This window comes from Nyctereutes procyonoides, unplaced genomic scaffold (genome assembly GCF_905146905.1).
Source record: "Nyctereutes procyonoides isolate TBG_1078 unplaced genomic scaffold, NYPRO_anot_genome, whole genome shotgun sequence".
NCBI classification, from domain to species: Eukaryota; Metazoa; Chordata; class Mammalia; order Carnivora; family Canidae; genus Nyctereutes; species Nyctereutes procyonoides.
Window position 1 is genome coordinate 16904493 of NW_026575020.1, and position 12737 is coordinate 16917229.

At 34.4% G+C, this 12737-nt stretch overlaps 1 protein-coding gene across 1 annotated transcript in view; it reads left to right on the plus strand.

Annotated features, from left to right (window-relative positions):
* Window positions 1-12737, plus strand: part of BRIP1 (BRCA1 interacting helicase 1) — a 184281-nt gene that overhangs the window by 150967 nt on the left and 20577 nt on the right. Inside the window, exon 17 of the mRNA XM_055325293.1 lies at window positions 6400-6512. Within this exon, the coding sequence (XP_055181268.1) occupies window positions 6400-6512 (113 nt within the window). The remainder of the gene's footprint in view (window positions 1-6399; window positions 6513-12737) is intronic.

Here is a 12737-nt window from a genome sequence, read left to right on the forward strand (position 1 = left end):
GTATTTGAGAACCATTTTAAATTTTATTTTAATTAGATTTTCTTTCTCATTCCATTTCTAATTAGGAAAAGTAATCCACAAGAGAATTGACCTACTTAAGATCACTCATAGGAGCTATGTAGTGTTTTGACTCCATAGATTTTTGTTCTTGACCTCCAGATCATGAGTTGGGTGCTCTACAGAGTCAGCCAGGTGCTCCAGAAATTAATTATTTATCAGGAATTAAGCCAAGTTTATCTTCTCCCTTAAACATACTTCTTGTCTTCTCTTGATGGATTGCTTCTCTCTGGTGGCTGGAAACTTTGTGGAGTCATTTTTGACTTTTCTCTTTAGTAAGCCCCACATCAACTTTATCACTAAAGTTCTGTAGCTCTACAATGTATTACAAACCTGGGCCTCTTTTCCATTCCTTTTGCTGTTCCAAATAAGGCCTTCATTACTTTTGCACCAAATTCATGTCTTCATTTCTCAATTCTTCTTACTTCTATACATTAAAATAAAAGCAAATTTACTTGATGGCTGTTTGTACTCATATTTTTTTTATTTATTTATTTATTTATTTACTTATTATTTATTTATTTATTTATTTATTTTTTATGATAGTCACACAGAGAAAGAGAGAGGCAGAGAAATAGGCAGAAGGAGAAGCAGGCTCCATGCACTGGGAGCCCGACGTGGGATTCGATCCCGAGTCTCCATGATCGCACCCTGGGCCAAAGGCAGGCACTAAACCTCTGCGCCACCCAGGGATCCCTGTACTCATATTCTTTTCAGTTCCTTATAAACTCTTGCTAGACAGAACATATTTTTAACTTTTTTTTTTCAGATTTATTTATTTATTTGAGAGACAGAACACGTGAGCATGAGCAGGGAGAGGAGGAAAAGGAGAGGGAGAAAGAATCTCAAGCAAATTCCCCACTGAGTGTGGAGGCCAGCATGGGGATCAGTCTCACTACCCTGAGATCATGACCTAGGCCAAAATCAAGAGTCAGGCGCTTAACTGACTGAGCCACCCAGGCAACTCTAACTCATCTTTGTATTTCTACTGCCTATCACAGATGTTTTGTACATAAGTGAAACTATAAATATTAGTCTAAATTCAGTGTTTCTTTAAGCCACCAAAAATTTCCTCCCTCCCATTTTATAAATTTTTGTACTTCAAATGTTCTATTTTTTATGTTTCTACAGCATTCTTTTTTATTTAGGTTCTTTTTTATTTTTATTTTTTAGCTTTATTGAGACATAATTGACTCTATAGCATTCTTGAGAGTTGCCTAAAACATAATCCCTTTTAGGGTACCTGGGTGGCTCAGTTTGTTGGGTGTCCAGCTCTTGATTTCCATGCCCAGCATGGAGCCTGTTTAAGATTTTCTCTCTCCCTCTCCTTCTGTCCCTCCTCTGCCTCTTGCTGTCTCTTTCTAAAAATAAAAACCTTTTTCATTCAGTGAATGTATAAAAATATAAAATCATAATGCATAATTTCATTTTACTTAGAATTTGCATCTTTTTAAAGGAGAAATTTTACAGGAAAAAGCTCATTATCTTATATATTTAAATAGGTCAGTCTGAATTGTGTATACCATACACTCTAACCTTGTATGAAAGTAGTCTACTCTCAGGATGATGTAATTTTAACATTTTTTATGAAGACCAGATGAAGGTTGTTGGGTATGTGGTATCCTTTGATGTGACACTGCTTTTATTTTTTTAAATTTTTTTTAAGATTTTATTTATTTATTCATGAGAGACACACAGAGAGAGAGACACAGGCAGAGGAAGAGGCAGGCTCCTTGCAGGGAGCCCGATGTGGGACTCTATCCTGGAATTCCAGGATCACTACCTGAGCCAAAGGCAGATGCTCAACCACTGAGTCACCCAGGTGCCTTAATAGGAATGTAGTTTATGTCCCGTAATTAATTCTGAGTCTCTTTGAAAAGGGATATGATTATAATATCAAATTCAATTGACCAGGTAGCAGAATTTATTGTGATTTCTTTTCCAGCAAAGAAGTGTAATTTAACATAGTTTTTGAATGTAGATAGAAAATCAATGTAGGGATCCCTGGGTGGCGCAGCAGTTTAGCGCCTGCCTTTGGCCCAGGGCGTGATCCTGGAGACCCGGGATCAAATCCCACGTCGGGCTCCCGGTGCACAGAGCCTGCTTCTCCCTCTGCCTGTGCCTCTGCCTCTCTCTCTCTCTCTGTGTGACTATCATAAATAAATAAAAATTTTAAAAAAAAATCAATGTAGATTCAGTCACTTGGAAAAGTAAGAGATTCAGTCACTTGGAAAAGTAAGAGATTCTTGTAGATCCTATAATACTGAAGCCTTTGAGGCACTAAATATTGTCTCAAATGTATTAGTACTGTTTCAGCTCTGAATTTTAAATTTGTTTAGATCATCACTGAATGCTTTCATATGCTTTGATGCTTTCACACCTATGTCTTTGGTGTGCATAAAGTTATTTTGCTCTAGTTTATGTTTTTCTTTGCTTCTGTGGATCTATCTTAAGACTTACCAGTTCTTCTATCTCCTCTAATCTGCTTTTAAGCCTACCCAATGGAATGGAATTTTATTTGTTACTATATTTTTTCGGGTGTAGAATTTCCATTTGGATCTTTTTTATAGTTTTTGTTTCTCTACTGAGACTCTCTAAAGTGTATTCATTAAGCTGTATGTTTTTAAGTTATTTAAATATATCCATAACAGCTACAATAAAGTCTTCACTAATTCCAACAACTGGGCCCTTGCTAAAATTGGTTTCTATTAACTTTTTTTTTCTTTGATTATGCATCACATTTTTTAGTAATTTCTATTGTACACTGGGCATTGTAGGTAGTACATTAGAGATTCTGGACTCTATTCTATGAAGAATAATGATTTTTGTTTTTTGTAGGTAGTTCAATTAGTAGATGATCATCTTGAACTTGTATGAGCATGATTTGACAATTTTTAAAGGGAGATCTGGGAAAAGCTCAAAGTACATAATCTTTAAACTCTGTCTCCTCTGTGGTTCTTGTCAGTTTTAGTTGAAATCTTTTTGGGGGTTGGTTTAGATTTGGCATAGCTCTGAACTGGTGTGTGTGTGTGTGTGTGTGTGTGTGTGTGTGTGTGTGTGTGTGTCGGGTTTTATTTTAAAAATGTATTTTGGCTAAATTTCTGTGTCAAAATGTATAAATCTATTTCTTTTAATAATACAGTATCTCAGAATAAATGTAATATAACATTTTAATTAATCCACTTGGTAGACATTTAGGTTGTTTCTTATTTGTCTTCAGGGCAAAGATGCAGTGAATATCCTTGTATATATTATGTATTTGTACTTGTAGAAAAATATAAACACTTTTGGTAAATATTTGTCAGTTTTTGCAGATAAAAGCAATGGAATGGTTAAATGTGCATTTCTTCATTTCCTAGTAAAGTTAAGCATCTTTTCATGTGGGCTGCCAGCCAGTTATCATTCATCTAGTTCTGTAAAAGATGCCATTTGAATTTTGATGGGAATTTTATTGACTCTATAGATCACTTTGGGTAGTTAGGATATCTTAACAATGCTGATTATTCCAATGCATAAACATAGGATCTTTCCATTTATCTGTGTTTCTTTGATTTCTTTCATCAATGTCTTATAGTTTTTGGTGTAAAGATCTTTTGCATCCCTGGTTTAATTTATCCCAAAGTATTTTAATTCTTTTTGATGCTATTGTAAATGGGACTGTTTTCCTAATTTCTTCTTTGGATAGTTTTTATTAGTGCATGGAAATACAACAGATTTTTGTATGTTGGTTTTGTATCTTCCAACTTTACTAAATTCATTTATTGATGCTGAGAGTTTTTTGGTAGAGTCTATAGGGTTCTCTCTATATAAGATCCTGTCATATGCAAACAAAGACAGTTTTACTTCTTCCTTTCTGGTTTGGATGCCTTTTATTTATTGCCTAATTGTTCTGGCTAGGACTTTCAGTGCTTTGTTGAACAGAAGTGGTTAGAATGGGCACCTTTGTCTTCTTCCTGATGCTAGAAGAAAAGTTTTCAACTCTTCACCACCGAGTGAGTATGATATTAGCTGTAGGCTTGATATATATGGACTTTATTATGTTGAAGTACATTCCTTTTATATTGATTCCTTTTATATTTGATCATGAAAGGATGTTGAATTTTCTGAGATGCTTTTTCTGCTTCTATTGAGATGATTATATGGTTCTTACTCTCTTTTCACATTTATTGATTTATTGTTTTCTGTATAGATAAACCAGTCTTGCATTCCAGGGATAAATCCCACTTGATCATGTGTCTAATTCTTTTAATATGTTGTTGAATTCAATTTCCTAATCTTTTGTTGAGGATTTTTGCAACAATGTTTATCATATAGGGATGTAGACCTGTAATTTTCTCTTCTTGTAGCATCCTTATCTGGTTTTGGTATGAGTAGTGCTGGGCTCTTAAAATGAGTTTGGAAGTTTTCCCTTCTCTTCAATATTTTGGAAGCATTTGAGAAGGGGACAGTGTTAATTCTATCTTAAATGCTTGATAGAATTCATCAGTGAAGCCATCAGGTCCTGGGATTATTTTTGTTCAGAGATTTTTGATTGCTGCTTCAATTTTCTTACTTGATACAGATCCGTTCAGATTTTTTTTTTTTGTCTCTTCATGATTTAATCATGGTAGGCTGTTTATTTATTGGAATTTATCCATTTCTTCTAGAGTAGTTACTCCAATTATTTGGCATATAATTGTTCATAGTAGTCTCTTACAATCCTTTGTATTTCTGTAGTATCACTTGTACTCTTTCTTTCTTTTTTTTTAATTTTTATTTATTTATGATAGACAGAGAGAGAGAGAGAGAGAGGCAGAGGCAGAGACACAGGCAGAGGGAGAAGCAGACTCCATGCACCGGGAGCCCGACGTGGGACTCGATCCCGGGTCTCCAGGATCGCGCCCTGGGCCAAAGGCAGGCGCCAAACCACTGCGCCACCCAGGATCCCCACTTGTGCTCTTTCATTTATAATTTTTTTGACCCTTTCTTTTGCTTATTTAGCGAAAAGTTTATCAGTCTTATGTTTAAAAAAAAAAACCAACTCCTAGTTTCAATGATTTTTTTCTGTTGCTTTCTAGTCTCAATTTTATTTGTGCTCTCATCTTAGTTTCCTTCCTTAAGCAAACTTTGTAATTAGTTTGTTCTTCTTTTTCTAGTTTCTTAAGATGTAAAGTTAGGTTGTTTATCTGAGATCTTATTGTTTTTTTCTTACTACAGTAACATCTACAGATGTTTATCACTACAAACTTTCTCTTAGAACTGCTTTTGGTGCATCTGTATATTTTTGGTTTGTTGTTTTTCCATTTTAATTTGTATAAAGATACTTTTTGAGTTCTCTTCTGATTTCTTCTTTGGCCCATTGACTGTTCAGTTATGTGTTATGTAATTTCTGCATATTTGTGGATATTCCAGTTTTCCTCATGTTATTGATTTCTAATTTCATACCCTTGTTGTTGGAAAAGATACATTATATGATTTCAGTCTTAAATTTCTCAAGACCTGTTCTTATGACCAACACATAATCTATCCTGGAAAATATTCTACGTGTACTTGAGAAGAATGTGAATTCTGTTGCTATAGATTTAGACCAAATCATAACAATATTTACATTAAATGTGAATGCTCTGAACATCCCAATTAAAAAGCAGAGATTATCAGGCTAGATAAACATTTAAAAATGAACCTCTGATGTATGTTTCAACATGAATGAATTCCAAAATCATTATGCTAAATGAAAAAGACAAATTATTACATACTGAGTAATAACATTTACAAGAAATTCTAGAAAAGGTAAAACAGCAGATCATTGGTTGACAAAGTCAGCAGTGAAGGAGAGAGAATAGAAAGCACATTTGCAGGGTGATGAAAATTTTCTATATTATGATTATAGTGGTGGTTATATGACAATACATTTGTGTTGGGACGTGAAGGGACACCTGGGTGGCTCAGTGGTTGAGTGTCTGCCTTCAGCTCAGGTTGTGATCCCGGGGTCCTGGGATCAAATCCCACATCAGACTCCCCACAGGGAGCCTGCTTCTCCCTCTATGTCTCTACCTCTTTCTCTGTCTCTCATGAATAAAGAAATAAAATCTTTAAAAAAAAAAGGACTTAATCTACGTGTACATTGAAAGCTTATGAATTTTATTCTATGTGATTAGCTGATTTAATTAAACAGCTAATTAGTTGCATGTAGGAATTCAGGAAATGTAAAGATGAATAAACATAGAGAAACTAAACAAAATTTAGTACTGAAATATTGAAAAGCAAAATCTCTAACAAAATGATGCTCAGAATGTTAGAAGTTAATATGATTTTTAAAATGAGTGTTATCTACTATGTTTTTAATATTTTTTAAATTATTAGGTTGAACTAAAGCGACAATACAATGATCAGCACTCAAAATTGAGAGGTCTTTTACCTGGTCGTCAGTGGTATGAAATTCAAGCATATAGGGCCTTAAACCAGGCCCTAGGTAGGTAAGTGAAATTTAATGTAATGTTACTATAATATTATCTATGGCCAGGGCTATCGAAGAAACAGTCTTGCTACTTCTTAGACTAAATTTGATAGCATTTTGCTTAGGAACTGATAAATTTTAAGTGATATATGTCACAAGTGAAAGCTGAAAAGAATCAGTGGAATAAATGAATCCCTAAAACCTCAACATTTGCTAAAGTTTAAAGATTTATGATTGATCAAACGATGAATGTCACACAGAAGAGGTACTCAGTAAATGTTTACAGAAGTTCACCACCAAACAATAAAAGTTTTATCTTATGAACATCAGAACCTAGATGATGATTTTATGGATATAAAGCGAATCATTCAAGAAGAGTTAAAAAAAACATGCTTGTAGGGGTGCCTGAGTGGCTCGGTTGAACATCTGGCTCTCAATTTCAGCTCAGGTCACAATCTCAGGGTTGTGAGATCAAGCCCCTCTTTGGCTTGGTGCTCAGCCAGGAGTCTGTTTAAGATTCTCCCTCTCCATATTTCCCTCCCCCTGCTCCCTCTCTCTCTCTCAAGTAAATAAGTCTTTTTTAAATATAAAATTAAAATTAAAAAAAAAAAAACCATGCTTGTGGAACTAAAGAATTAGTGCCAACTCACAATAACATTTAACACTTCTTTTCCTAAGGATTCTGGTCCATTAAGATTTGTGCTTTGTGGAACTAGTTATTAAATCACCATTTTATAACATAATTTTCATGTTGTGGAACATCAGCATTTAATTTATAAACAAAATAATTTGTAGACTTTGAATAATCTCATCTAATATTTTATATTCTCTGTTTATGAAATTGTAATTAGTTAAAACCATGTAATAATTTTTTCCTGTGAGGCTATAAGTCACTCATATAATCAAAATAAAAGAACACAAGAATAAAGTCATGAGGGACGCCTGGGTGGCTCAGTGGTTGAACATCTGCCTTCGGCTCAGGGCATGATCCTGGATTCCTGGGATCGAGTCCCACATCAGGTTCCCTGCAAGGAGCCTGCTTCTCCCTCTGTCTATGTCTCTGCCTATCTCTGTGTGTCTCTCATCAATAAATAAATAAAATCTTTTAAAAAAAGAATAAAGTCATGAAAACATGACCATTTGATATATTTTCTTTTCAGCCAGAAACCTAACTGTAGGTTTCACCTACAGTAGGTTACACCTAACTGTAATCTGACCTAACCAACCAGAGTTTAAGGTTTTCTCAAGTAACTTGTTCACTTACATTAGCCTATTTACGCATAAGATTAGATTCCATTTGAGTTCAGATTTACAGATAGATACCTAATGACATAGGACTACAACGGCTAGATTTAAGCCCCAGAACATATCACCCACTTTCTTCCTCAGCATTTAAGAATGATATTCTGCAGGTGTTTCCCTTCAAATTGAATGATTCAGTTCTGTGGTTAATCTGCTGATATGGTTAAGGTGCTGCCCTTCTCTGCCTAGAAATCTCATTGGTACTTCACATCAAGTTGCACTATAAATCGTTCTTGAACCATTTCATGTTTACTTGGTCTTTTCCTGTTGATTAACCTGTTTTGTGTTCTCTAATTTGTATTTTAATATTCAGCAAATAGTTTCTAGGGGATCCTGAATATTATTTAAAATTCTGTTTTTCCCCAACCTTTAACTAAATTTTTTCTATTCTACCTTTTTTTGTCAAAATTCTTGACTTTTAGTCACTATACTTAATTTCAAGAAAGTATTCTTACCCCAGTTATTATTTTTTTCCTTTTAATATAGGCAATGCATTGAATTTTAAGAAATTACTTGAAGTAAAAATATATATATCCCACTTTGTCATTTGTAAACATTTTCTACACATATCAAGCAGGTTGTAAGAGATTAAATTACTTGTCTAATATCACATACTACTAAGTGGGCCTTCACACTTTGGCCCCACCTACTTTTAAAACCTCAAGACCAAAAATAAATAAATAAATAAAACCTCAAGACCTGCTTTTTCATCCTTAGACCTTACCTTTATCCTCTAAAATTCTCCCTGTTAAGCATAAAATATCTTACTAGTAAACATACCGTATCCTTTCTCTACTCTCTGCTTTGGCATACAAACTATCATACAATTCATTTGACATGTTTACCCATCAAAACCTAGCTGAAGATCATGTCCTTTATGAAGATTTCTTTTACTTTTCCAACTAGTTTTTACTCCTTAGGAAACCCATAGTAGTTTATACATTATCTCTGTTACACATCTAACTCATTGTATTGTAATAACATGTTTATATGTCTGTCTCCTTCCCTAAACATGTATTTTACGTTTTCAGCAACCAACTATGCCTCAGCTTGGGGCATGGATGCTCAATAAATACTTGTTGAATTTGTGAAAAATAGTGGTTTGGTGCTTTCCCCACTCTACCATGTTGACCAGAGAGCTTCTAGAGCTTCAAACATACTTTTCTAGAATTTCATAAAAAACATGTGTTTTGGGGATCCCTGGGTGGCTCAGTGGTTTGGCGCCTGCCTTTGGCCGAGGGCGTGATCCTGGAGACCTGGGATCAAGTCCCGCATCCGGCTCCCGGCATGGAGCCTGCTTCTCCCTCTGCCGGTGTTGTGTCTCTGCCTCTCTCTCTCTATGTCTGTGATGAATAAATAAAATCTTAAAAAAAAATGTGTTTGAAATAGTGATATATAATGTTGCAGTTTTAAAATTTTATTAATTAAGGGATCCCTGGGTGGCGCAGCGGTTTGGCGCCTGCCTTTGGCCCAGGGCGCGATCCTGGAGACCCGGGATCGAATCCCATGTCGGGCTCCCGGTGCATGGAGCCTGCTTCTCCCTCTGCCTGTGTCTCTGCCTCTCTCTCTCTCTGTGTGTGTGACTATCATAAATAAATAAGTTAAAAAAAATTTATTAATTAAAAAATTGATAGCCCACTGTCTTTGTATTGATTTTCAGGGGAACAGTGTCAACAAGTAGCAACTTTTTCTTATAAAGAAACATTATTTAAAAATCAAGTGAATGTTTTACATCACTTGATAAAACTCATAATATGTATTGATAGACATAAAAGGTACCTATATCAGGCACTCTTTGTATAAGGGATAAATCTAGAAGGTCTAAAGTAAGCAGAAACAAATTGAGTTTTTAAAAATCTTTTTTTTTAAGCCCACATGGGACTGTTAGAGTATTTGAAGTAATATAAGTCCATGAAATGTAATAACAGCCTTTGGGAATGTACCAGATGGTTTTGTGACCAGGTTACAACTGCACTATAAGTTTCCTAACGGGTGTGCTTTACTGAAAGTATAATCTTTGTCTCGAGTGGGCATAATTCATTTGAACAAGGCAGAATGAAAACAATGGAAAAAAGAAAAGATGAAATTCTTTTCTCTGAACTGTTTTGTTAACTTAAATACCTTTCTACCATAGGACACTTTAAAATAAACCAAAGTGGAATAAAAAATAGAGTGGTGCCCTGACTTTCCATTGATTTTTCAACCGTGTTCTATCATGTTGGCATATCCATGTTCCTATCCTGCCTAATGTTGTGGTATGATGCCGTAGAACCTCTGAATTGCTTTAAAATAATATCAGAAAAGGATGTCATATAAAATTTAGATTTTTTAAAAAGTTTCTGGAAAAATCAAACATTTATATTAATCTCCACCCTTCTCAAAATTCCATGATAGTAAAGAAATAAAAATGTCAAAACTAAAAGTTTAAAAGAGTGGAAGAGGGAACACTAACAGATGAGATGTCAGCAAATTTTGAACACTGGAGAACAGATGAATGAGTGACTTAGCAGGCAAAAGAAAGCTATTGTAAAGGCCAGCAAGATTCTTCAGATTGAACCGTGGAAAAGCTTAGGATATGGGGGCACTATAAGTAGACAGCCCCCTGCACCAGTCAGATTAACCCTCTGGGGAGATTGTATTAGAGAGTTTATATATTCTTCAACTCCAGGTATAGCTAAAGATGTATTAAGAGCAAAGAGTGATCACTAGATATATTTTTTAAAAAATCCGTAATATGAAAAATACAGACCAAAACGATAGCAAAATTACACCAATAAAAACAAGGTGGAAGAGCTTGTAGAAAACAGAGACAGTGCAATAGAACAGAAGTTGGTCAAACTTTTGGTAAAGGAGTGGGCAGTACATATTTTAGGTTTTTTTGGCCATGTACAGTCTGCATATTCTTCTTTATTTTTTCTTTAGTCCTTTAAAAATGTGAATACCATTCCTACTTTGAGGCTGTACAAAAACAAGATATGGACCAGATTTTCTGTGTGGGCTTAGTTAGTCAAACCCTTACCCATAGAGGGTAAAATATTTCCTTAATGAAATAAGAACAGATTTATCATAGGAAAAGTTTCCAGGCATTAACATGATAGCAACAAATTTGAATTGCAGAATTAGGCTTAGAAGATAAAATTGAAATATCCTAAGTCAAAACAACAAAGATACAAAAAAAATTAAAGATCATATATAAGAGCCAAGTTCTAATAAAAAGGAGATCTATAGAAAGAGACTAGAAAAAAATAGGAAGGAAATTAAACCTATCAAAGAAACAATTCAAGGAAAATGTTCAGAATTAAAGGATATAATTTTCTGATTAAGGGGGCCCACGCAAGCACCAGTAAAGGGAGAAAACCTATAAAGCATCTCACTGTGTAGTTTCAAACTACCTCAGATACAGAAAAAGTCCTTAAACATTCCTGGGGGGTGTGGAGGGGGGAGGTCTCATACAGAAGATGCGAAATCACATTTGAGAGTCTCCTTAAAAACATTAGAAGCTAGAAGACAGTTTTAAATTATTTTCAAATTTTTGAGGGAAATTTTGACTTGCAATTTAAGTTCTATACAACTCAAATGATCAATAAACTGTAAGATAAAATAAAGCTTTCAATATGCAAGGACCTAAAACATTAGCTTTAAATGCATACTTTCCCAGGATGCTCCTGGAAGATATTCTCCGTCAAATAAGAGAAAATTTATACAGAGGAATATCTAGGTTTCAGGAAATAGGAGTTCCAATCTATAATACAGGAAAGGAGAATTCTTAGATTAGGAGAGGAATCCACTCTGGAATGACAGCTGTGCAGCAGCCCCATAGTAGTCAGTCTAGAATGATTTCTGAGAATGGATTTTTGACCATATGAGAAGAATTTTTATAGCTGTGGCAAAGTTTGGGAATTAATTACTGATAGAATACATAGAAAAGTGGGGCACCTGGGTGGTTCAGTCAGTTAAGCATCTCCCTTTGGCTCAGGTCATAATCTTAGGGGCCTGGGATCCAGTCTTAAGTGGGGCTTCCTGCTCAGCAGGGAGCCTATTTCCTTTGATCATCCGCGCTCTCTCTCTTTCTCAAATATATTAAATCTTTTAAAAAAAAAAGGTACATTAAAAAAACAAAAAAGGAGAGAGACAGTTATTAACTCTAAGGCAGACCAAGAAATCTTGTGCAAGAAAAAAATGTGATCATGGTGTACAATATAACACCTATAAATGAAAATCCATTGAATATTGATTGCTCAGAATTGTGGTATAGCTATCAGGAAAATGAAGAGGTGATGAAGTATCCGTGATGTAAGAGAATAAACATCTTTTGTAGGAAGAGTCAACATATAATGTGTAAAGTTTAAAAACCAAGAAGTAGTAGTAGTTCTAAAAATTATTTAGAAACATGGAAGTAAAGGAGTAGAAGAACTATAATATATATAAAGGAATTGTTTCTGAGGATTGGGAATTGGAGATAGGATGTGCATAGGTAAAAGAGAATTCTGGTGTTTTGTTTTGTTTTTTTAATTATAACTACTACCATTTGACTTTTAAACTATGCTTATGTATTTGATTAAAAATTAAAATTTGCAAAGTTAAAATTAACTTTTAAAAAATAGTCTGGAGGTTTCAACTCTAGATAAGATGGAGTAAGCATACTATATACTGTCTTAAAAGCCTGGACAGAATGCACGGAATAGCTATTTGAGTACTCTAAAAAGTAAATAGTGGCAGGCAGATTTGGGAAGAATAGAATTCAAAGTACAAGAGAAGTTTCTGGAGTAAGTATATTAATATCAAATACAGTAGAGTTCAGAGCAAAGAGTATTATTGGAGTATTAAAAAGGAAAATTATATAATGATTTAAGGGTCAATTTACCAATAAGTTACAAAATCCTTAATGTATATGCACCTAAAAAAGAGCTTCAAAATATATGATGTAATAACAAATCTGAAT